Genomic DNA, 26,847 nt, shown 5'->3' with positions numbered 1-26,847 from the left:
GCGACAACAACAACAGCAACAGCGACAACAACAACAGCAACAACAACAACAGCGACAACAACAGCAACAACAACAGCGACAACAACAACAGCGACAACAACAACAACAACAGCGACAACAACAGCAACAACAACAGCGACAACAACAACAGCAACAACAACAACAGCGACAACAACAACAGCAACAACAACAGCAACAACAACAACAGCGACAACAACAACAGCGACAACAACAACAGCAACAACAACAGCGACAACAACAACAGCAGCAACAACAACAGCGACAACAACAACAGCGACAACAACAACAGCAACAGCAACAGCGACAACAACAGCAACAACAACAACAGCGACAACAACAACAACAGCGACAACAACAACAGCAACAACAACAACAACAACAGCGACAACAACAACAGCAACAACAACAGCAACAACAACAGCAACAACAACAACAACAACAGCGACAACAACAGCAACAACAACAACAGCGACAACAACAACAACAACAGCGACAAGAATCAGCAGCGAGCTGCCATGGAGAGAGCCGGCGGCGCCGGCGGCGGCGGCAGCGGAGGGAGGAGGGCGGAGGAACGGAGGAACAGCGGCGCGCTCGCACAGCCCGCGGGCGTAGGGGGTCACGCGAGGTCGCCCGCGGGAGCCCCCCCGCAGAGCGGCGGACGCGGCGGAGAGGGCTCAGCGGCGCGAGTTGGGGGGGGAGCGGCGGGGAGATGGGCGGAGGGCGGGAGAGGGAGAGCGGCGGACTTGGGGCGGCAGCGGTGGGACGCGGGAGAGCGAGCGCCGTGGGAGAGGCGGGAGGTTCGAGGCCGGGGGCAGGCGCCGGAGCGAGAACGCCGGGAACCTCCAGGCGGAGAGGCCACGCCAACATGGCGGTCTGAGACGGGAGGGGAGGGAGAGAGGGGGGGGGGCGCGGGGGGAGGATCGGGGGGGGCGGAGACGGGAGGGGGGGGGGCGAGAGAGCGGTCGGCGTGGTGGGCCCGGCTCAGGGAGAGTCTGCGGCGGGTCAGGAGGGGTGGGCCTGGCGATTCCCTTCGGTGGCGGAGAGCGCGGGAGGGCGGGGGCGGTCGACGCGCCGCCGCCGCCGTCGCCGGCCGCGGGCCGGAGGGACGTCGCCCGTCCCCCGGGCGGCCCCCGCTCGGGCCGATGAGGAGTCTCGTCGTCGCCGTGTCCTGCTGGAGCGAGCGGCGAGCGCCCCCGCTAGCGGCCGCGAGAGCCGGAAGTTCCCCGTTCACGCGGGCGGGGATCCCGAATTGTAGAGAGGGGGCGGCAGTCAGCTGCTCGTTTGTTGTTGTTGGTTGTTGTTGTTTATCGTTTATTGCCAGTCGGTGATTACAGTTGTCACGTGTGAGGTTTGACGTCCCTTCAGGAGCATGCCAGTGACACGGGGTGTCTGCGACACGCTGTGTTTGTGTGCGTTGTGTTCAAAGCGATGCACAAAAACTCGTAGGCAGAAATACGTTACAAGTTGTCGCATTTTTGTTTAACATTCCCACAAGCACTCAGAGTCTGTGGGTCTCTGTGTGTGGTGAGTCTATGGGTCTCTGTGTGGTGAGTCTATGGGTCTCTGTGTGGTGAGTCTATGGGTCTCTGTGTGGTGAGTCTATGGGTCTCTGTGTGGTGAGTCTATGGGTCCCTGTGTGGTGAGTCTATGGGTCTCTGTGTGGTGAGTCTATGGGTCTCTGTGTGATGAGTCTATGGGTCTCTGTGTGGTGAGTCTGTGGGTCTCTGTGTGATGAGTCTATGGGTCTCTGTGTGTGGTGAGTTTATGGGTCTCTGTGTGGTGAGTCTATGGCTCCCTGTGTGGTGAGTCTATGGGTCTCTGTGTGGTGAGTCTATGGGTCTCTGTGTGGTGAGTCTATGGGTCTCTGTGTGGTGAGTCTGTGGGTCCCTGTGTGGTGAGTTTATGGGTCTCTGTGTGGTGAGTCTATGGGTCCCTGTGTGGTGAGTCTATGGGTCTCTGTGTGGTGAGTCTATGGGTCTCTGTGTGGTGAGTCTATGGGTCTCTGTGTGGTGAGTCTATGGGTCCCTGTGTGGTGAGTATATGGGTCTCTGTGTGGTGAGTCTATGGGTCTCTGTGTGGTGAGTCTATGGGTCCCTGTGTGGTGAGTCTATGGGTCTCTGTGTGGTGAGTCTGTGGGTCCCTGTGTGGTGAGTCTATGGGTCTCTGTGTGGTGAGTCTATGAGTCTCTGTGTGGTGAGTCTGTCTCTGTGTGGTGAGTCTATGGGTCTCTGTGTGGTGAGTCTATGGGTCCCTGTGTGGTGACTCTATGGGTCTCTGTGTGATGAGTCTGTGGGTCTCTTGTGTGGTGAGTCTATGGGTCTCTGTGTGGTGAGTCTATGGGTGTCTGTCTTTGTGGTGAGTCTATGGGTCTCTGTGTGGTGAGTCTATGTGTCTCTGTGTGGTGAGTCTATGGGTCTCTGTGTGATGAGTCTATGGGTCTCTGTGTGGTAAGTCTATGGGTCCCTGTGTGGTGAGTCTATGGGTCTCTGTGTGGTGAGTCTATGGGTCTCTGTGTGGTGAGTCTATGGGTCTCTGTGTGATGAGTCTGTGGGTCTCTGTGTGATGAGTCTATGGGTCTCTGTGTGATGAGTCTATGGATCCCTGTGTGGTGAGTCTATGGGTCTCTGTGTGGTGAGTCTATGGGTCTCTGTTTGGTTATTCTATGGGTTCCTGTGTGGTGAGTCTATGGGTCTCTGTGTGGTGAGTCTTTGTGTCTCTGCGTGGTGAGTCTATAGGTCTCTGTGTGGTGAGTATGTCTCTGTGTGGTGAGTCTATGGGTCTCTGTTTGAGTGAGTCTATGGGTGTCTGTGTGGTGAGTCTATGGGTCCCTGTGTGGTGAGTCTATGGGTCTCTGTGTGGTGAGTCTATGGGTCTCTGTGTGGTGAGTCTGTGTCTCTGCGTGGTGAGTCTATAGGTCTCTGTGTGGTGAGTCTGTTTCTGTGTGGTGAGTCTATGGGTCTCTGTGTGAGTGAGTCTATGAGTGTCTGTGTGGTGAGTCTAGGGGTCTCTGTGTGGTGAGTCTATGGGTCCCTGTGTGGTGAGTCTATGGGTCTCTGTGGGGTGAGTCTATGGGTTTCTGTGTGGTGAGTCTAGGGGTCTCTGTGTGGTGAGTCTGTGGGTCTCTGTGTGATGAGTCTATGGGTCTCTGTGTGGTGAGTCTGTTTCTGTGTGGTGAGTCTATGGGTCTCTGTGTGAGTGAGTCTATGGGTGTCTGTGTGGTGAGTCTATGGGTCCCTGTGTGGTGAGTCTATGGGTCTCTGTGTGGTGAGTCTATGGGTTTCTGTGTGGTGAGTCTATGGGTCTCTGTGTGGTGAGTCTATGGGTCACTGTGTGATGAGTCTGTGGGTCTCTGTGTGGTGAGTCTGTGGGTCCCTGTGTGGTGAGTCTATGGGTCTCTGTGTGGTGAGTCTATGAGTCTCTGTGTGGTGAGTCTGTCTCTGTGTGGTGAGTCTATGGGTCTCTGTGTGGTGAGTCTATGGGTCTCTGTGTGGTGAGTCTATGGGTCTCTGTGTGGTGAGTCTATGGGTCTCTGTGTGGTGAGTCTATGGGTCCCTGTGTGGTGAGTCTATGGGTCTCTGTGTGGTGAGTCTGTGGGTCCCTGTGTGGTGAGTCTATGGGTCTCTGTGTGGTGAGTCTATGAGTCTCTGTGTGGTGAGTCTGTCTCTGTGTGGTGAGTCTATGGGTCTCTGTGTGGTGAGTCTATGGATCCCTGTGTGGTGACTCTATGGGTCTCTGTGTGATGAGTCTGTGGGTCTCTTGTGTGGTGAGTCTATGGGTCTCTGTGGTGAGTCTATGGGTGTCTGTCTTTGTGGTGAGTCTATGGGTCTCTGTGTGGTGAGTCTATGTGTCTCTGTGTGGTGAGTCTATGGGTCTCTGTGTGATGAGTCTATGGGTCTCTGTGTGGTAAGTCTATGGGTCCCTGTGTGGTGAGTCTATGGGTCTCTGTGTGGTGAGTCTATGGGTCTCTGTGTGGTGAGTCTATGGGTCTCTGTGTGATGAGTCTGTGGGTCTCTGTGTGATGAGTCTATGGGTCTCGGTGTGATGAGTCTATGGATCCCTGTGTGGTGAGTCTATGGGTCTCTGTGTGGTGAGTCTATGGGTCTCTGCGTGGTGAGTCTATAGGTCTCTGTGTGGTGAGTCTGTAGGTCTCTGTGTGGTGAGTCTGTCTCTGTGTGGTGAGTCTATGGGTCTCTGTTTGAGTGAGTCTATGGGTGTCTGTGTGGTGAGTCTATGGGTCCCTGTGTGGTGAGTCTATGGGTCTCTGTGTGGTGAGTCTATGGGTCTCTGTGTGGTGAGTCTGTGTCTCTGCGTGGTGAGTCTATAGGTCTCTGTGTGGTGAGTCTGTTTCTGTGTGGTGAGTCTATGGGTCTCTGTGTGAGTGAGTCTATGAGTGTCTGTGTGGTGAGTCTATGGGTCCCTGTGTGGTGAGTCTAGGGGTCTCTGTGTGGTGAGTCTATGGGTCCCTGTGTGGTGAGTCTATGGGTCTCTGTCGGGTGAGTCTATGGGTTTCTGTGTGGTGAGTCTAGGGGTCTCTGTGTGGTGAGTCTGTGGGTCTCTGTGTGGTGAGTCTGTTTCTGTGTGGTGAGTCTATGGGTCTCTGTGTGAGTCTATGGGTGTCTGTGTGGTGAGTCTATGGGTCCCTGTGTGGTGAGTCTATGGGTCTCTGTGTGGTGAGTCTATGGGTTTCTGTGTGGTGAGTCTATGGGTCTCTGTGTGGTGAGTCTGTTTCTGTGTGATGAGTCTATGGGTCTCTGTGTGGTGAGTCTATGGGTCACTGTGTGATGAGTCTGTGGGTCTCTGTGTGGTGAGTCTATGGGTCTCTGTGTGGTGAGTCTATGGCTCTCTGTGTGGGTTTGTGTATACAGTACTGTTTATATATATAAAAATTGACTTACAGCACCAAGCAGTATTTTATGCCTGCAATAAATCTTGAAATGTTTCCGACTGAACGACCCCTTTTGCGTGCGCAATCGGGACCCGAAAACAAAAATCCACAATCCTGTTCATAATTGGATTACGTTTATTGTCGGGGCATGTGTGTGCGTGCGTGTGTGTGTGCGCGCGTGCGTGTGTGCGCGCATGTGTGTGTGTGTGCGCGTGTGTGCGTGCGTGTGTGTGCGCGTGTGTGCGTGTGTGCGCGCGTGTGTGTGTGTGCGTGTGTATGTGTGCGTGTGTGTGTGTGCTCATTTGTGTTGGGTGGAAGCCAGGCGGGCCGGGCGGGACGAGCGTGTGGATTGAGCAATGCGCTCGGTCAGTAACTCTGTGAATCTGTTCGCTGGGGGGTGGTGGATTACAAGGCAATGAGATTTGCCCTACCGGTCAGCAGCCAAGTACCGTGTGTGTGTGTGGTGGGTGGCAGGGGGTGACTAAAACAATTCCACAACAGGCGAAACACACATGGACACTGTCGGGAATTCTGCACTCGTCCATTCGATCAGCTAATTGGACTTCCTGAATGTCCGAGCGTTCGGATATCGAGGGTCAAAACGGGAGGACCCGTAGAATAATCCACGCGACCACGGGGAGATCACGCAAACTCCAAATACACGTGTGTCAGGGTCAGGGTCGCACCCACGACCTCCTGCATACCAGGTAAGGTAGTTACCAGATCGCATATTGTACAGGCCATCTTGTCAATCCACTGCTGGAAGAGGGCCTCCCCACACCGTGAGGGTTATATGAGCATACTTCACCACGCTAGCCAGTGCACGGTTGGTTAGGCGGGGGAAGGGGTGGACGGGGCAGTTAAAGATATCTCACTCTTGATTTGATACATCACTCACCGCTCATGTTGGGCATGGCTTGGAACTGAATTCAGGTTGCTGCTGGGTTCATATCGAAGTGCGTTAACCACTGAGCCACAACTCTACGTAGTTAAACAGCGAGGGAAAAAAGTATTTGATCCCCTGCTGACTTTGTACGTTTGCCCACTGACAAAGAAATGATCAGTCTAAAATTTGAATGGTAGGTTTATTTGAACAGTGAGAGACAGAATCCAGAAAAACGCATGTCAAAAATGTTATAAATTGTACTCTTTGGTTCCGTTCGGTAAAAGTCACGTAGGTAAAAAAATAAAATAAAATCACGACGTTTCGGCCACAACACCTTCACTTGCGTTACGCGTTTTTCTCATTCGCGTTAAGCCGAGAGCCGTGGCGTTCAGGGATTCGCGGCGGATCTGCACGTCGCGCGGCTCGCCCCTCGGCGTTGTCGCGGCGGCGGCGCGCCTCCGTCGCTACACGTCGCAGACCGCCGAGCGCGGCGACGACGACGCGACCGCGCGAGAGGAGCCGCGCCGCGCACAATCAGCCCGGGCGCGAACACTTGCGAGACGAACGTTGATACGGCGCCGCCCGTTGCTCGGCTCGTTGATCAGGACGGGGTTAGCGAAGGGACAGCCGTCGTGACTGCTTGGCCGGTTGATTAAGGTTAGGGGGCCAGCGTGGGGATTGGTGCTCGCCGGCTGACGAGGGTTTGCGAACGCGGCCGTCCGTTGCCGTCGCGTACGCCGCCGACTAGCCGCATTTGAATGCTCGCCCTCGGCCGAGCGGGGGCTATACGCACGTGGCCCGGACATCATCCAGCACCGTGTGGAGGCAGCGACGAGGGCTTGTTGGATCGCCATGCACGTGTCGTGAAACTCCCTTCACGTGGACGTCGAGGCGCGCCGTGCCTTTGGGCTCGCCTCGGCAGAAGTTCAGGACGGCCAAATGCGGACTCCCGTCTGTTCGTGCTGCCAGCTATGGCTGCAGGTTTTTGTCGTACGTGTTATGTATATCGTTTATTGTTAAATTTAAAATTACAGTTCCTATGATTACTGTTGTTACATTGTTTTTTATAGCTTTATTTTGGTGATTCAAAAACATATGGTTAATCTAAATTGTCTTATAGTTGTTGTTGTTGTTGGCTTGCACCACATTGTGATTTTTGCACACAGCGTTTTAATAAGTTTTTTTTGTGTGTGGAATATTTCCTGGTTTATTCCAGGATGTTTCTGTTGCGCGTCGTCGCTTTAAGATGTTCTGTGTTCAAATTTTGTTTGTTGCGGTTGCACCCGACTTAAGAGCCGCATGGCTCACAGGGCTATACCTAAATAAATGAAACTTTAAACTTGAAAACTTGTTCCATATGATTGGAAGAGACTTCTACCGGGTGCTCCGGGTTCCTCCCACCTGCAAACACGCGTTGGCTGCCCGATAACACCTCAATGTATAGAGGCCTGGAGAGCTTGGGCAATTGTCGGTATCGTTGAGCTCCCTCCTCCCTCCTTGCCTCTCTCCACGACGAGAGAGCGCGCGGACGCTGAGCGGAGGCGTTGAGTAACAAGTCCACATCATTATTACCTCTATTTACGGGGGGGGGGGGGGGGGGTGAGTGCCTTGGGTTGAGGTGGAAGAGGTGGAAGAGGTGAGAGAGCGACCCCCTTCAGCTCAGCTCAATGTTCACCGCGCCCACCGGATCCTTTCCTGCCCCGTGCCACGCGCGATGGGGATGTACACCCCCCCCCCCCCCAGGGTATATTTATTTGCACCGCCAAGTTGCCTACACCCCGAGTGTTTGTTTACATCACGGCGGCGACGTTTACACAAACAACTCTTTACAAAGCGGCACCGGGACCGAGTGGGGGGGCAATGGGGATTGGGGTTCCCGGGCCCCTGGATAGGGCAGAGACACGTGGCGGCGATCGGGCGGCGAGGTGGAAACCTTCTCAACGGATTCGCGCGACTTCGACGAATTAACTCGGCGTCTTGAGAGTCACGTGTCAAACGATGGCCGCCGCGTGTCCACTCCGCCTCGAAGGCGGCACAAGGACCACCAAGCGGAGACGATCGTCGCGCATCAAGCGGCCGCCCACGCGTCGTGGGCACCGCGCGGGTCTCCGCTCAAAAGGCAGGAAACGAAAACGCGACCGGCGAGGAAACCCGATCCTCTCCGCTCCGTCCGATCCCCCTTCTTCGTGGGCCGCGAGCCTCTCCCCCCCCCCCGGACCGCTTCTCCTCGGGAGCCCCCCTCGTCGTCGTGGGCCTGGGTAGAGCCGACCCGACGTCGGGGCGTCGTCGCTCACGCTGTGTGTTCCTGGATGCTGCGCTAAGACCGGAAGAGGTGGAATGCCCTGCGCGACTTGTTAAAGGTCGTGGACAACGCGAGAAGTTTACCGGACGTTTGCGTGCCGGATTCGGCAAAGGTGGTAAAGGTCTTAAGTTCGAATCCTCGTTTCGGCGGTCGACCGAGCCCGATATCCCTCCGGGGGTTGACAAAATGAGCGCCACTCTGCGGGGAAGATCGACAGTGCTTGCCCTGTGGACGGACTCGTCCTCGTAGTGGTAACGTGGAATTCCCACGCTCCGTGGCTCTGCAGGGCTACGAACAACACACGCCTCAACGCTCGCTCGAGAAGCAAATCGCTCCGACCGTGCCTTGCGTTTCGGTTTCCTCGAGCCGTTTGCGGCGTTTCCCATCGTGCGGCAGTTCTGACGCAGCCAGCCGAGATCTCGTGAGAGAGACGTCTTGAGCGGTGGTTGGGGGGGGTGGGGGGCCCCCCACAGAAGCTTCAGGAAGTTCATATTCTTTGGTTCCATCGGTAAAGTAACGTAGATAGAGAAATCAAAATAAAGTGAATACAAATATAATGAGAATAAAAACCACGATGTACCCATCGCAACACGAGCGGTCGTCATCAGGAAGGGGGAGGGGGGGGGGGTGACATCGACCGATCGCGTTGCGTTCGGAACGTCGTCGTTCTTGTTCTCATTATTTTTATTCGCTCCATTTGTTATTTCTCTATCCGCGTGAGTTTAACCGAAAGAACCAAACAGCAGGAACTTCCCGCGGCCGCGGAAGTTTTAAGTCTTCAGGAAGTCGCGGTGAGTAAAGTTAGGAGGGGTGGTGGTGGTGGTGGGGGGTCAGTAGAGCAGGGCCAGGGGGAGCGGAGGGAGGGAAGCAGAGAGGCGGTGATTCAGGGCGCCCAGCCCTCTAGGAGCCGCGCCTGAGGTGGCCGCGCTTGGGTAGCCCCAGGCCTCATCCTCATCATCCATCGCTTGCCACCCGGGATCCATCGCGGGCCACACGGGATCGATCCGCCACACCAACGAGCCCTGCGCTGAACAATGGCTCTGCCTCTGCTAACCCCTCCTGCTGCTGCTGCTCCTCCTGCTGCTGCTGCTCCTCCTGCTGCTGCTGCTCCTGCTGCTGCTCCTGCTGCTGCTGCTGCTCCTGCTGGAGTTTCTGGAGCCGGTACGTGACCTGCAGGAGCCGCCGGTACACCGTGGCCTGCGACTCGGGCGTCTGGTGGCTCGCGGGGTCCTCGAATGACGCGAAAGGATCGGCCGCCGCTTCCGCATCTTCCTCTGCTTTGCGCTCCTCCTCCTCATGCTCCTCCTCCATCTCATGTTCATCTCCCTGCTCTTCTTCTTCTTCTTCCACCCGCTGCTCTTTTTTTTTATCCCGGGGTCTCGTGCGCTGGACGCGGGGACCACCTGACGCGCACGTGGGGACCAGCTGGCCGCTCGGCCGATCGGCTGACACCCCCGACGGTGCGGAGGTTTCAGGGTCCCCGTCTGTGTCCGCCTATTATACAAGCAGCAGCAGCAACAACAACAAACAAATATGAATAAGTTAGTTTTCCCTACGATTCCAGACTTATGGGCCACCCAATGTAGGCCTCACACAGAGTATTTTAAAATGGCACGAGCTTTACTACTACCGGCTTCACCCGGGAGTTGTGGAGTCTTGCCTTGGGATTAATTTAATATTCCCTTTTATTTCACTGACAAAACCTGACAAAAAATTTGATGCTCGCAAGAAATAAAAAAAGCCGAGACAAATAAATTTAACTAAATCGGAATAAAAATTTCGATTTAAAGCTTTTGTAACTGCAGGGATTCATCTTATTGGTTCTTTCGGTAAAGTCACCACTTGGAATGGAAATAAAATAATAAAAATAAAACATAATAAAATAGAATTCTCATGACGTTTCGGCCACAACACAAGTAGAAGAAGGCTACTTGTGTTGTGGCCGAAACGTCGTGAGAATTTCATTTTGTTTTATTTTTATTACTTTATTTCCATTCTACGTGGTGACTTTACCGAAAGAACCAACAAGATAAATCGGACGTCTTTCACTCGAGGAAGTTCAACCTTAACCAGGCGACTCGGGAAGGGACTGTGAGGTGGCGAGCTGAAAATCGTCGCGTTCCCTTAGAAATTCCAGACGGCGTAAGCCGTGCAAATTTCACGACGTCAGAGAGTCAGCGTTGGAGAGGTTTTGCCGCTTCACACAAACGGATGGATCTTCCGCTTTATATTTAAGCGCGAGCTGAAAATAGTCGCGTCGACTTAGAACATCGAGACAGCTTTTGCTCGGGATGCATGGCCTACGCGGAGGGTTGGGGGGAGGAGGGGGATGCGTGACGTCAGCAGGCACTCTGCGTGACGCTGCCGCATGCCGGTGACATCACGGATGCGACATCACCGCTCACTTGCCGTGCACTGTGTGTGAGTGTGTGTGTGGGCTGCTGTGATTTACTTTGTGCTATTTATTATTTTACCAGGTAAGGGCCACCGAGCCATACGGCTCTTATTTCAGACGCGACCTGGCCACAAACGATAGCCCGGTGAAGTGGCTTTTCAAGTGGAAATGTAGAGTGGCCAAATACTCTGAACGCGTGTTCATAAATGCGGAGGGGAAAAAAACCCGGAGGACCCGTAGAAGAACATCCATGCCCACAGGGAGAGAGAGAGAACACGCAAACTCCAAATATGTGGGCGTCCAGGTCAGGATCGAACCCGTGACCTCCTGGCGCTTTGCGTGTACGCTGCGTGGGGGGGTTAATCCCGGGTGAGGCCACTGCCCCGTGTCTCGCGATGTCCCCGTGTCCCCGAGCGCGAAGAGACAACAGAGGCGAGATCCGTAACCGGCAGGAGACGGCGAATATGAATCATCGCGTCTCACCGTTCCTGACGAGGCTCGGCCGCTCCCGGACTCCGTGGAGGGCGAACTGCACCCAGGCACCGTCCCTGTACAGCGCAGACACAGAGACGATGCACACGAGACAAAGGCCCCCCCCACCGTGTAGCCTCAACGGGCCGCTGGGGCATGTGCCGTTAACGACGGCCTAAGAAGGCAGCGACGGCGCTCGTGAGGAGGCGGGCGGCCAACGCCGCGTCCGGCCGCCTTTGTCTCCGTAGCGGCGACGCGCGGACGTTGCGCCGATGCTCGTTTGAGGCTGTGCCGACCTAAAGGGAGGGGCGGCCCCGGACCAGCGCAGATTTGCGCTACCGACGTTGGCCGTGAGCGTTCGTGCGAACCACCGCGCGAACGCTCCCCACGCAACATGGAGGCACGCGCCGTGCGCTGGATCCTGAGCAATGGGGCCACGGTGGATAAGTTTGGGGGTAGTGGGGAGGGTTGGTGTGCCGGGAGGGGGGCGGTGGTGTCCCTTACACAGCAGCTTTCGTTGGCACGGCGGGTTCCCTTCGCGGCACGGGGATGCCCCCCGGGCACTATTGGAGCGCCCCCCCTGGCTGTGACTCCTCCCTCGTGCTGCTGCTGCGAGGGAGAGAGAAGGAGACGGGAGGGAGAGAGAGAGACCCCCACCCCCCCCCAACACGGTTTCGCGAGCACGCCGCTCGTTTTGAGCGGAGCCGGCAACGACGGGGAAGCCGGATGGCCGCTGTCGTTACGGTGGCGCCGATCGAGCCGCAATTAAAATGCACCGCCCGCCATTTCCCAGTAATCACCTCCTTCTCGCTCCACAGGCGCCGGGACCGTGCTCGTCCGAAAGCAGGGCGAATCGCCGATGCCGCGAGCGGACGGCGCCGTTTTGCCGTCAAGCGCCGAGCCGGGGCCGCTCCTGGGGCTCCAATGTCGCGAGGCGAAGCCCGGGGCCGGCTCCGTGTCCGCTGGGCCATACTCCTGGGGGGGCCCTTGCGGAGGCCTGCCAGGCCCCCACTGCATGGGACTTAATCCCAACTGCTGCTGCTGCTGCCACGGGTCCTCAACCCCGAACCAGGGCCTGGGGGGTGAGTGCCCACGATCGTCAAGGAGGAAGCCATCGTCCTCCAAGAGGCTGTGCTCAGTGGCGTCGAGCTGTGAGGGCCTCGGAGTCTTGGGCCCGCGGTCCGAGTTCCGACGGCGCGCGAGCGGCGGCACGAAGTCCGGGCCCAGGGCCTCGTCGGGGGCAAAGTCGGAACTCTCCATGAAGTGACCTGCGCTGGGCCCGTGGGAGAACGGTGAATGTGAGGAGGATCATTGAGGAGACGCAGCCCCTCCTTGACCGCCGCGGGGTGCTGCGCCGCCCGCCGTGGGAAGGGTCACGAAGTCGAAGCCAGCGTGGCAACACAGGTGGGTAAGTAGACGCTCAAACGTCTGTCTGTAGGGATGTTGGGGTGTGCGCTGGGGCGTAATGGGGTGTAGGGGTTGATGGGGCGTTTTGGGTGGCAGCGTGTGGGTGCAAACGGGTGTACAGAGTTCAAGTGTCAAGTTGATTTTGTGTGACCGGGGTGAGACCTCAACAGACCAGGATAACTGATTTGCAAGAGTGACCTGGGTCATGGCAATGACAAAAAGAATAACGTAAGAGTACAGCAAAATGAAGCAAATTGAAGCCAGAAGCAAGACAACTCAATTTAAATCCACTTCCCAATGTGGTATCAAACTTGGTAAACTTATGTCATACTGATGACAATACCATATTCTATCATTAAAAATAAAATAAAAACATTTTTTTAAACATAATTTTTTATATGTTATGTTTCGGCTCGGCTCTAATTGTCCACGCTCAACTGACGTTGGCTGTAAATGACCACGGTCCCCTTACGTCGTGGCGAGCTTCTGGGGCCACATTAGTACGGTGCATTTCATTAAAGCGCGTTTTTTTATAATACTTATTTGACAGGTTTTTGCGTATGTACTCAACGGATGGTCCTCCTAGCGCGCTGCGCTACCAACAACCTGTCGACCCGTGTTCGACTCCCGCTCCTGGCCAACATCAGTGACGATTATCTGAACCGATCCTTGGCCTCCCCCTAGATCGACTCAGCCTCAAATGAGTTACCTGTTGCAATGCGTAAACATTGACACCCACCCCCCTCGTCTTCCGTGCCGGCCTTCACAGGTGCTCGCTAACAGCACTTGCCCCGACAGTCCGTTAATGCTCTACGGAATATATCGTTGCCATCGTGTGCACGTAAAGAGCACCACCAACCACCACCACCCGCCCCACCGTATAACATTTAAACAATTGTTGGGCGTCAACTGCTGTCGCGAGTGGTTATCGCACGGCGCTACGAACCTGACTCACGACGAATACGAGCGCCTCCCCTAGGTCGACTCAGCCTTAAAACGAGTACCTGGTGCGGTGTGTAGACATCGACGCGGGGCGAGAGAGAGAGAGAGGAGAGAGGAGAGAGATGTAGCAGCTGAGCGTGGTGCTGGCCACCCACCGCCTGCCTCTCACGTGCCCCGGGGCGACCTTCACAGCAGCAGCAGCAGCTCGCCGACGGCACTTGGCCCCCCAAAGGTTCAGGTCACGTCGGTTATAAGATCACTTCAGTCTAGATCTGAAGCCAACGTGACTGCAGGGATTCGCAGGCTGTGGTTTTTTTCCGCTAAAGTCAGGTAGTAGGTTTAAAATAAAATAAATTAAAACTAAATTCTAGATTTAAAGCTTTCGTGACTGCAAGGATCCATACTCTTTGGTTCTATTAGAAAACAAAGCGCCTTGACAAAGGAATTAGCATATAATTTAGCATCTGCGGATGTGTATACTTTAACTTAGCTATTTCAATGAGCCATTTCAATACTAAATTCTATGCTAATTCCTTTGTCAAGGCGCTTTGTTTCTTCTCACACAGCTTAAAGGTCGTGATCTGAGCGTGGCTTTTTCACTCCAGCACTGTCCTCCAGACAGTCTCGTCCCTTCACCTGATGAAGGCCGCTTGTGTTGTGGGCGAAACGTCGTGATTTTTTTGTTATTTTATTTTCACCTACGTGGTGACTTTACCCAATAGAACCAAAGAGTAAATTAAAACTAAATTCTACCACGACGTTTCGGGCACAGCCACAACAAGGGTCCTTCACGTTGTCCCCCCCCCTCCCCCACCTGAAGGTCGCTTTGGGTTGCGCCCGAAACGTCGTGATTTAATTTTAGTTTTCTTTTATTTTCTTTATTTTTGTTACCTACGTGACTTCACCGGAAGAAAAAACAAACTAAAGAGTGTTAATCCCTGCCGACACGAAATCTTTCAAATCTATAATCATATCGATTACTTGTCTATTGCTTATCGATCAATACGATGGCTCTGAACTTGCGCGTGCTCCCCGATTCCCCCCCTCGTCTCTAATTCCGAGCGCTCTCCACGCCGCTCTGCGCAGATCTTCGTCGTCGGCGAGAAACTCCCTGGGAGGCAGAAAATAAGTCCACAACGTTCCGGGCACGCACGCAAACAAGCGGCCAATCGCCATCAGGTAGGGGGTCAACCGCAGCAGGAAACAGTCGCTGAAGTGGGCGGTAAGCTGCCTCTTGCTGTGGTTGTGTCCCTCCCCCCCCGCCACCTGAAGGAGGACGCTTGGGGTTGCGCCCGAAACGTCGTTATTTAAATTTTTATTTAAAGCTTTCGTTACTGCAGTAATTCATATTCTTAGCTCTTTTGGTAAAGTCACCACGTTGAAGGGAAACAATAAAATATTTAATTGTTATATATATTTTATTATTTTATTGTTTCCCTTCAACGTGACTTTACCGAAAGAGCTAAGAATATGTCGTTATTTAATTTAAAGTTTTCATTCATTTATTAATTATTTTACCTAGGCGGCGTAAGCGATGTTAACCGTGGCTGCTGCTGCTGTGTCGTGGTGGTGCGAGGTGGCGGCTGCTTGGGGTGGGGTTGGGGTGGGGTGGGGGGAGACTTTCATCCAGCAGTGGGTTGATCATGGCTGATGGTGTCGTCATCGTCGTCGTCGTGATCGTCAAACGATGTCGCCGTGGTGTTTGCCAGCAGACGCATGGAGGAGGAGGAGCAGGAGGATGAGGATGAGGAGGATGAGGAGGAGGAGGTCGCCTCCTCTCTGCGTCATTGCGGCCGTGGCGGCGTGGAGCGGCTTCACCTCAACGTGAAGACGTCGCTCAGTCACACGCGGCGGGGGGGAAACAACAACAACAATAACAACAACAATAACAACAACAACAAAACAACAATAACAACAATAACAACAACAAAACAACAACAATAACAACAACAATAACAACAATAACAACAAACAGCAACAACAATACAACAATAATAACAACAATAACAACAACAAACAACAACAACAATACAACAACAATAATAACAACAATAATAACAACAACAACAAACAACAACAACAAAACAACAATAACAACAATAACAACAACAAAACAACAACAACAATAACAACAATAACAACAAACAGCAACAACAATACAACAATAATAACAACAATAACAACAACAAACAACAACAAACAACAACAAACAACAACAACAATACAACAACAATAATAACAACAATAACAACAACAATAACAACAACAATACAACAATAATAACAACAATAACAATAATAACAACAACAAACAACAACAATAATAACAACAATAACAACAACAAAACAACAACAATAACAACAACAATACAACAACAATAACAATAACAACAACAATAACAACAACAATAACAACAATACAACAACAATAATAACAACAATAACAACAACAAAAACAACAATAATAACAATAACAACAACAATAACAACAAAACAACAACAATAACAACAATAACAACAACAAAACAACAATAACAACAATAACAATACAACAACAACAACACAACAATAACAACAACAATAATAACAACAATAACAACAACAATAACAATACAACAACAATAACAACAACAAAAAACAACAACAATAATAACAACAGCAATAACAACAACAAAACAACAACAATAACCACAATAACAACAACAAAACAACAACAACAATAACAACAAAACAACAACAATAACAACAATAACAATACAACAACAATAACAACAATACAACAAAACAACAACAATAACAACAATAACAATACAACAACAATAACAACAATAACAACAATACAACAACAATAATGACAAGAACAATAACAACAATAACAACAACAATAACAACAACAAAACAACAACAATAACAACAATAACAATACAACAACAATAACAACAATACAACAACAATAACAACAATAACAACAATACAACAACAATAACAATACAACAACAATAACAACAACAATAACACCAAAACAACAATAACAACAACAAAACAACAATAACAACAAAACAACAATAACAACAACAATACAACAACAATAATAACAATAACAACAACAATAACAACAACAATAACAAAACAACAACAATAACAACAATAACAATACAACAACAATAACAACAATAACAATACAACAACAATAACAACAACAATACAACAACAATAATAACAACAACAACAACAATAATAACAACAATAACAACACCAAAACAACAATAACAACAACAAAACAACAATAACAACAAAACAACAATAACAACCATAACAATACAACAATAACAATACAACAATACAACAACAATAATAACAACAATAATAACAACAATAACACCAAAACAACAATAACAACAACAAAACAACAAAACAACAATAACAACAAAACAACAATAACAATACAACAATAACAATACAACAACAATAATAACAATAACAACAATAATAACAACAATAACAACACCAAAACAACAATAACAACAACAAAACAACAATAACAACAAAACAACAATAACAACAATAACAATACAACAATAACAATACAACAATACAACAACAATAATAACAATAACAACAATAATAACAACAATAACAACAACAAAACAACAATAACAACAAAACAACAATAACAACAAAACAACAATAACAATACAACAATAACAATACAACAATACAACAACAATAACAACAATAACAACACCAAAACAACAATAACAACAACAATAACAACAAAAAACAATAACAACAATAACAATACAACAATAACAATACAACAATACAACAACAATAATAACAACAATACAACAACAATAATAACAACAATACAACAACAATAATAACAAGAACAATAACAACAACAATAACAACAACAAAACAACAACAATACAACAACAATAACAACAATAACAACAATACAACAACAATACAACAACAATAATAACAATAACAACAATAATAACAACAACAATAACAACACCAAAACAACAATAACAACAACAAAACAACAACAAAACAACAATAACAACAAAACAACAATAACAACACAACAATAACAACAACAACACAACAACAATAATAACAATAACAACAACAATAACAACAATAACAACAAAACAATAACAACAATAACAATACAACAACAATAACAACAACAATACAACAACAATAACAATAACAACAATAACAACAACAAAACAACAACAACAATAACAACAACAATAACAACAATAACAACAAACAGCAACAACAATACAACAATAATAACAACAATAACAACAAACAACAACAACAATACAACAACAATAATAACAACAATAATAACAACAATAACAACAACAATAACAACAACAATAACAACAACAATACAACAATAATAACAACAACAACAATAACAACAATAACAATAATAACAACAACAATAACAACAACAAACAACAATAATAACAACAACAATAACAACAACAAAACAACAACAATAACAACAACAATACAACAACAATAACAATAACAACAACAATAACAACAATAACAACAACAATACAACAACAATAATAACAACAACAATAACAACAACAAAAACAACAATAATAACAATAACAACAACAATAACAACAACAACAATAACAACAATAACAACAACAAAACAACAATAACAACAATAACAATACAACAACAACACAACAATAACAACAACAATAATAACAACAATAACAACAACAATAACAATACAACAACAATAACAACAACAAAAAACAACAACAATACTAACAACAGCAATAACAACAACAAAACAACAACAATAACCACAATAACAACAACAAAACAACAACAATAACAACAAAACAACAATAACAACAATAACAATACAACAACAATAACAACAATACAACAAAACAACAACAATAACAATACAACAACAATAACAACAATAACAACAATACAACAACAACAATAACAAGAACAATAACAACAATAACAACAACAATAACAACAACAAAACAACAACAATAACAACAATAACAATACAACAACAATAACAACAATACAACAACAATAACAACAATACAACAACAATACAACAACAATAACAATAACAACAACAATAACAACACCAAAACAACAATAACAACAACAAAACAACAACAAAACAACAATAACAACAAAACAACAATAACAACACAACAATAACAACAACAATACAACAACAATAATAACAATAACAACAACAATAACAACAACAATAACAATACAACAACAATAACAACAATAACAACACAACAACAATAACAACAATAACAATACAACAACAATAATAACAACAACAATAACAACAATAATAACACCAAAACAACAATAACAACAACAAAACAACAATAACAACAAAACAACAATAACAACCATAACAATACAACAATAACAATACAACAATACAACAATAATAATAACAACAATAACAACAATAATAACAACAATAACACCAAAACAACAAAACAACAATAACAACAAAACAACAATAACAATACAACAATAACAATACAACAATAATAACAATAACAACAATAATAACAACAATAACAACACCAAAACAACAATAACAACAACAAAACAACAATAACAACAAAACAACAATAACAATAACAATACAACAATAACAATACAACAACAATAATAACAACAATAACAACAATAATAACAACAATAACAACACCAAAACAACAATAACAACAAAACAACAATAACAACAAAACAACAATAACAACAAAACAACAATAACAATACAACAATACAACAACAATAACAACACCAAAACAACAATAACAACAACAAAACAACAATAACAACAAAACAACAATAACAACAATAACAATACAACAATAACAATACAACAATACAACAACAATAATAACAATACAACAACAATAATAACAACAATACAACAACAATAATAACAAGAACAACAACAATAACAACAACAAAACAACAACAATACAACAACAATAACAACAATAACAACAATACAACAACAATACAACAACAATAATAACAATAACAACAATAATAACAACAACAATAACAACACCAAAACAACAATAACAACAACAAAACAACAACAAAACAACAATAACAACAAAACAACAATAACAACACAACAATAACAACAACAATACAACAACAATAATAACAATAACAACAACAATAACAACAAAATAATAACAACAATAACAATACAACAACAATAACAACAACAATACAACAACAATAACAACAATACAACAACAATAATAACAACAATAACAACAATAACAACACCAAAACAACAATAACAACAACAAAACAACAATAACAACAAAACAACAATAACAATACAACAATAACAATACAACAATACAACAACAATAATAACAACAATAACAACAATAATAACAACAATAACAACACCAAAACAACAATAACAACAACAAAACAACAAAACAACAATAACAACAAAACAACAATAACAATACAACAATAACAATACAACAACAATAACAACAATAATAACAACAATAACAACACCAAAACAACAATAACAACAAAACAACAATAACAACAATAACAATACAACAATAACAATACAACAATACAACAACAACAACAATAATAACAACAATAACAACACCAAAACAACAATAACAACAAAACAACAATAACAACAAAACAACAATAACAATACAACAATAACAATACAACAATACAACAACAATAACAACAATAATAACAACAATAACAACACCAAAACAACAATAACAACAACAAAACAACAATAACAACAAAACAACAATAACAATACAACAATAACAATACAACAACAATAACAACAATAATAACAATAACAACACCAAAACAACAATAACAACAACAAAACAACAATAACAACAAAACAACAATAACAACAATAACAATACAACAATAACAATACAACAATACAACAACAATAATAACAACTCCCTCAGCAACTCCCTCACTCCTCACCTCGCGTGTCGTCTTCCTCCTCCTCACCTCTTCTCTGCTCTCCTCACCTCTTCTCTCCTCACCTCTTCTCGCCTCTCCTCACCTCTTCTCTCCTCACCTCTTCTCGCCTCTCCTCACCTCTTCTCTCCTCACCTCTTCTCGCCTCTCCTCACCTCTTCTCTCCTCACCTCTGCTCGCCTCTCCTCACCTCTTCTCTCCTCACCTCTTCTCGCTCTCCTCACTCCGCACCTCAACTCGCTGCTTCTCTGCTCCTCACCACCACCAAACTCCCCCTCCCCCACCCGTGGGCACGTGACTGCCCCTCCCCCACCTCACCCGTGGGCACGTGACTGCCCCTCCCCCAATCACGAGACCCGTCCCCTCCCTACACACAAAACGCGGTGACGTCATCTCATATAATTTACACGCGTAACGTCATTTTCAAAACTCCCGCGACGTGACGTCATCGACCGTAAAAACCTCGGTGCCAGCTTGTTGGTTGACGCGTGGTAAGCGTGTGTGTGTGTGAAGAGTGGCAAGGGCGGTGGGACAGCGGTTAGCGCACACTGCGGCGTGTGGGTGACTCCAATCAGTGTGTGTGTATGGAGCGCGCATATATATATAAAATACCAGCGGTTAGTACCCGGCATTGCCCGGGCGAAAAAAGCAAACACACACATGGACTTACACACAGACATCGACCCACACACATAGAAACACATGGACTTAGACGCACACACACAGATATGGTTAAACCCAAGATGGATTGTTAGCAGGCCAGCCTAAATGTTTCTAACCGGTAAAGATGTTGCATTAGGGGGATTCAAGTTTCGCAAGCGTAGAGAAGGGAGGGAATGATCGTGGGCGAGAAGACGTGGAGCTTCGTGCTGAGCGAGAGACCAGGTAGCTTACACACAGTGTTACGCAGCGGATGAAAAGATAATGCCGCTCGACTGATTCGGAGTGAGACCTCTGGTGTTAAACTGGAGCCGGTCATGAGCACACTGGGCAGGTATGAGAAACTCTGCACTCTCTCCACAACTTGGCCATCAGCAATTGTGAGTTGTGGGGGTGGATTTTCCGATGGTACAAAATACCCAGGCAGGTGCTTAATTTTGGTGGGGCTGCTGGTAAGGCCCCACGTCTTAGTGGCAAGCTCTAGGTTCAGCAGCAGTGCGTCCAATTCCTCTTCTGAGTGAGCATTAATTACCAGATCATCGGCATACATAACGTGGTTGAGCAATAGGGAGCCATCCCTTGACCGCACCCGGGCATCAATCAGCCTCCCATTGTATCTGTACCCAGATGGAAATTCCTCCAGTACAGCTATTGAAGGCTTCACAAACTACGTGGTCAAAATAGATGTAAAAGAATGTGGGAGGCAGAGGACATCCCTGTCGCACCCCAAAGGTGTAGAGGGAATGGCTCTGACTCACAGCCACGTAGTTTGACGTGGGGCCGCTCACCATCATGAAGGTCCTTAAGGATCGTGAGCAGAGAGTCAGGGATTCCGAAAGCACGAAGAGCAACCCTGAGCCCAGGCCTACTGATGGTATCATAGGCGTTGAGCAGGTCAATAAAGCACACACACATGGACTAACACGCACACATGGACTAACACACACACATGGACTAACACGCACACATGGACTAACACACACACATGGACTAACACACACACATGGACTAACACGCACACATGGACCTACAGGCACACAAAGAAATGGACTTACGCTGACTAACATGGAGCCACGCACACACAGCGACAAACACACATGCACATGGACTGACACATATCAAGTCACACACACACATTGACTTACACACACATCGAGTCACACACACATACATAGACTTACAGACACATTGACCTACACACACATCGACTGACAGCCACACATTGACTCACACGTACATAGACTCACACACACAGACATGAACTTACACACATACATATCTACGCACACACACACATGGACTGTCACACATAGACACATTGCCATACACACATCTACTGATACACATAGACTTCCACACAAACATACATGGACTGACACACGCACATAGAGGCACACAAACATTGACTGAGATACACACATGGACGTACGCACACACAAACACACATGTACGTACAGACACACACACACATGGACTCACACGCACACATGGACGAAAAAACACACACATAGAAAGAAATGTACTTACACTGACTGACATGGAGCGACGCACACACACACACATTGACTCACACACACACACATGGCCGCAGACATGCACATCGACGCACACACACACATGGATTTAGACGCAGGCATTATTACTGTGAAAGAAGTAACTTAATTAAAAAAGAGTAGTTTTCTACACACACACACCACGCACACACATTGACTTACGCACACACATACATGGACTTACGCACACACACCACGACGGTATGCACTATGACATTGGTGATAGCGGCTATTACAAAAGCAGTGCATACTAACTGTGGTGGTAGCTGCTATGATAACAGCAGTGCATACTGTGGTGGTACATGGTTTAACAACAGCGGTGCATACTGAATGTGCTGGTACCTGGTATGATTACAGCAGTGCATATTGTGGTGGTACCTGCTTTCCCTGCAGCAGTGCATGCATACCGTTGTGGTAGCTGCTATGATTACAACAGTGCTTACAGTGGTGGTAGCTGCTTTCCCTGCAGCAGTGCATGTATACTATGGTGTAAGCTATGATTACAGCAGGGCAAGCGACAGTGGTGGTACCTGCTATGAGTAGAGTAGTACATGCTGACTCTATAGCAGTATATATCGACTGTACAGTAGTACATGCTAACTCCATAGCAGTATTTATGGACTCTACAATAGTACATGCTGACTCTATAGCAGTATTTATATACTGTACAGGAGTACATGCTGACTGTATATCAATTTATTTAGTGACTCTATAGCACAAAGTACTCACGTGACAGAGTGCCGTGGTGTGGCCGTGAGCTCGACTGAATGTGCATCACTTGTCAGGGTCCGCCCCCCCACCACGCAATTGGCGTCAGTTGGTACGGTCGAGCTCGTGCAGTAAGTAAGGAAATAATTAAAATAAGAATAGCACTAAATCGCTAATTAAACTAATTTAAAGTTGACGACTGGGAAAACAGAATAGCCTATACCAAGCAGGGGGCTTGGGGTGTGCCACCCGGCAATTTTTTTCGGACTTGAACCCCACCATTTGAGAGCCAAATCCCCTGCAAGCGCACGCACGCAGAGACTTTTATATATAAGATTGTTTCCCTTCTACGTGACTTTACCGAAAGAACCAAGAATATAAATGTTTAGATGTTTTTTTTGGAGTTGATTAGACCTCCCATTTATCATTGAACGAATGCGATTTCTTTTCATGTAAATTACAGCTCAGGTTCTGTTGTCGATTCAAACTCAGGGAGCCAGGGCTTGGCCAGGAGATGCGGAGCGCTCGCAGCGGAAAAGTAGTTTTTAAGGACTGCTTTGTGATGACTTCCACGACGTGCATTGAGGCTCTTTTACATAAAATACATAAATGTATATCTTTAACGACACAAACACAAACCCTCTATTATGTAATTAAACCTCAAGGTCAACGCTGACGGAAAGCCACGTGCGGGCACGATGTGCCTGGACAACGCTCCCCCCGCTCACCGCCCATCCCGCCCGTTCGTGCCTTGGCAGGAGAGACGAAAAGGCGGCGAGCTCCCCCGGCGACAAGCGGCACGCGTGCCGGGAGTGCCGCAGGAAGCGCTTCCCCTGGCACTTCCACCTGGCGAGGCACTTCAAGACGCACGCGGCCGAGAAGCCGCACGCGTGCGCCTTGAGTGCGGCAAAGCGGTTCGCGGCCGCCTACCAACTGCACGTACACGCGAGGACGCGCACGGGCGAGACGCCTTACGTGTGACAGGAGTGCGGGAAAGGGTTTACCTATGGCTCTGCCTTGAAGAAGCACGCGAGGACGCACACGGGCAAGAGGCCGAACACGTGCCAGGGGTGCGGGCAAAGGTTCACGCAGGCCTGCACCTTGAAGAGGCACGCTAGGAGGGACGCGGGCGGGAGCCCGTACGTGTGCGCCGAGTGCGACAAAGGGTACACGCAGGCCTGCAACCTGCGCATGCACGCGTGGACTCACACCGGCGAGTGGCCGTACGTGTGCGCCGAGTGCGGGAAAGGGTTCGCTCGGCGTGGCCACCTCCAGTGGCATTCGGTGACCCGTGGGGAGAGCCCAGCCATGGGAGGAGTCTAGGGTATGTTTTTTCCCCCCCGTCGTTTCGTGGCACACGCCGGGACGCGCATCGTGCTTGCGGCATAACGTGGAAACAAAGACGCTTTGAAAACGATGTACAGCATTGTCCTTGACAGCCGATTGGCCTACACCCAGAGACGACAATCCTTCACGGCCCTGTCTCTGCACCGCTGTTAGGAGACCAGAGAACGACGTCTGTACGAGGGCGAACAGTACAAGGGCTGTGCAAATATCAGAGCGTTGATATGGCTCGGGCTGAGCAGTTATACAATGTTGAACACGTAGGCTTTCGCGACCGATACCCATGAGGCTTTTTTGGGTTCAATCACGTAAAAATAAATGGTTTAAACCCACTAGTGTTCCCAAGATATTTCAGTTTTACTCATGAATTGTAAACCTAGGTCTTTTCAAATGTTTATGTTTATGGTTGCTTTACATGATGACGTGTCACCTGTCCTGTTCATGTACCACTTTAAAACATCAGCAAGAAGGCTATATAAAGGAAATGTTTTGATTTAAAGCTTTTGTGACTGCAGGGATTCATATTCTTGGTTCTTTCGGTAAATTCACGTAGAAGGGAACAATGAAATAATAATAAATATATTAAATATTTTTTATTATAATAAAAATGTATATTTTATATATATTTTCTATATATTTTTTATTAGAATAAAATAAAATATATTATATATTAAAAATATATTTTGAATATTATATATTTTATTATTTTATTTTTCCCCTTCTACGTGACTTTACCGAAAGAACAAAGAATATAAAGGAAATGTATTATGAAATAAAAGGCATAATTTTTTGTATGTAAATATCTTATCTATAAACGTCTCCGCGCACGTGCGCTTGCGAGGGATTTGGCTCTCGAACCGTGGGGTTGACATCGAAAAAAATGTGCCAGCCAGCACGCCCTAAGCCCCACGGTGGGAATAGGCAATTCCTTTTTCATGTCCGACACCTTTAAATTAGTCACAGCGATTTTGTGGGATTTCGCTATATGAATTTATTTACTGCGCGACATTGACCGTAGCAACTCACGCCAATTGCTTGGGAGGGGGGGGGGCGGTGGACCCCGCCAAGTGTTGCGCGTTCAGTGGAGCTCACAAAGGACATTTTCTTTTACGTGTTTAACATGCACTAAATATACACAACGCTGCGGCTATTTCTTCACAGTCTGATGTCCTCTTTGCCCCCCCCCCCCAACATGATGCGTGCAGTTACTGCTATGAAGTCCTTAGATATTAATATTATTACAGCGCTTACATAGTATTATTGTGGCTCGGGCGGGGGCATGGTGGGGGGGGGGGTGTAGCGGCCCAGTCCCCAGCCTGGCAATGTGTCACCTCCGGCTGGCCAATCTAGGCAAGGCCGTAGCCTCTGCACGGGACAAGGCCTCACCATGGCAATGTAATGTACAATTGTATTGAATCTTTCGCTAAGAACTCAGGTTCATTGTTTACTATTGTAGTGTTGTGTAATTTGGAGACGTCGGACGCATGTCTTGGAGGCAACACTTTTTATTCAACACAATGTCCGGTAGTACAACCCGGCACACTCAGGGCAACGGCCCATCTATTACCCTTGCCTAGGGAGGTACTGCCTCCGGGCTAACTCAGCCGATACGGGACTGCTACTCTAGGTCCTCCGGCTATAAGTGCCTAGGGGAGGCGAATCTAACCCAACCCATCCAGGGTACGGGTTTCAACCACTGACCCGCTCAGACCTGGCCCTTACAAGCACATCGGGCCGGGGGTTCCCAGGATCTCACCACTGAGCCACACAGAGTCCCGGCCCTGACAAGGGCAGCGGGACTAGGGGTCCCAGGGTCCTAGCTGACCAGTCTTCTTGCTTCTGTCTTCAACTGGCCCCGAGCTTGTAGAGAGGTCCGGCTTATATACACCTCCCCACCGCAGGGGCGGGGTCCCGAGGGATCCCAGAACACCCCGCAGCCCCCTCCCCCCGGGAGGGACCCCGGCGGATCCCAGGACACCCAACAGCCCCCTCCTGCTACGGGGCAAGGGATATTGCGACTGCCCCTACTGGACTATGTCAGCCCTTACAGGTAAGTGTACACAGACCATCGCAACACATAGCCCATACACGCCCCTACACTATTATCAAACAAATAAGTTGCCAAATATTACAATGATAATGTTTGTGTGCAGATAAGAACTTAGGTTCATTGTTTACTATTCCCAAACAAATAAGTTGTCTGATATTACAATAATAATGT

General features: G+C 47.6%; 1 protein-coding gene and 1 pseudogene across 3 annotated transcripts; one reads left to right on the top strand and one right to left on the bottom strand.

Moving 5' to 3' along the window:
- Positions 1–8,519, top strand: part of LOC142911177 (uncharacterized) — a 24,293-nt pseudogene extending 15,774 nt beyond the window's left edge.
- On the bottom strand, positions 5,973–20,619 carry LOC142911138 (uncharacterized). 3 transcript variants are annotated; one of them, XM_076060221.1, is made up of 5 exons: positions 20,365–20,619; positions 11,761–12,233; positions 11,465–11,569; positions 10,973–11,037; positions 5,973–9,588 (listed from the first exon to the last, which is right to left on the bottom strand). In XM_076060221.1, exons 2-5 carry the CDS (start codon positions 12,218–12,220, stop codon positions 9,049–9,051), a joined length of 1,170 nt encoding a protein of 389 aa, XP_075916336.1. In that variant the 5' UTR covers positions 12,221–12,233; positions 20,365–20,619; the 3' UTR covers positions 5,973–9,048. The 3 variants fall into 3 exon arrangements, with proteins under 3 accessions (XP_075916336.1, XP_075916335.1, XP_075916337.1); XM_076060220.1 differs by having other exon boundaries at positions 11,761–12,228; XM_076060222.1 differs by lacking the exon at positions 11,465–11,569 and having other exon boundaries at positions 11,761–12,228.
- Positions 20,620–26,847: the final 6,228 nt, after the last annotated feature.

The sequence above is a fragment of the Petromyzon marinus genome, unplaced genomic scaffold, assembly GCF_048934315.1.
Source record: "Petromyzon marinus isolate PM22_M1 ecotype Great Lakes invasive population unplaced genomic scaffold, UKy_Petmar_22M1.pri1.0 PM_G_Scaffold_17, whole genome shotgun sequence".
NCBI lineage: Eukaryota > Metazoa > Chordata > Hyperoartia > Petromyzontiformes > Petromyzontidae > Petromyzon > Petromyzon marinus.
Note: the sequence above shows the minus strand (reverse complement) of the source record. Positions and strands in the feature narration are given on the sequence as shown.

Bases quoted from the DNA above. Each gene is read 5' to 3' on its own strand.
- LOC142911138 (XM_076060221.1), bottom strand. From the start codon at position 12,220: ATGGAGAGTTCCGACTTTGCCCCCGACGAGGCCCTGGGCCCGGACTTC. The intron at 11,570-11,760 runs GTGATTACTGGG...TCTCCCTCGCAG, and splicing joins GCCTGTGGAGCGAGAAGGAG to CAGCAGCACGAGGGAGGAGT. The intron at 11,038-11,464 runs GTAAGGGACACC...TGCGCTGTACAG, and splicing joins GTGCCAACGAAAGCTGCTGT to GGACGGTGCCTGGGTGCAGT.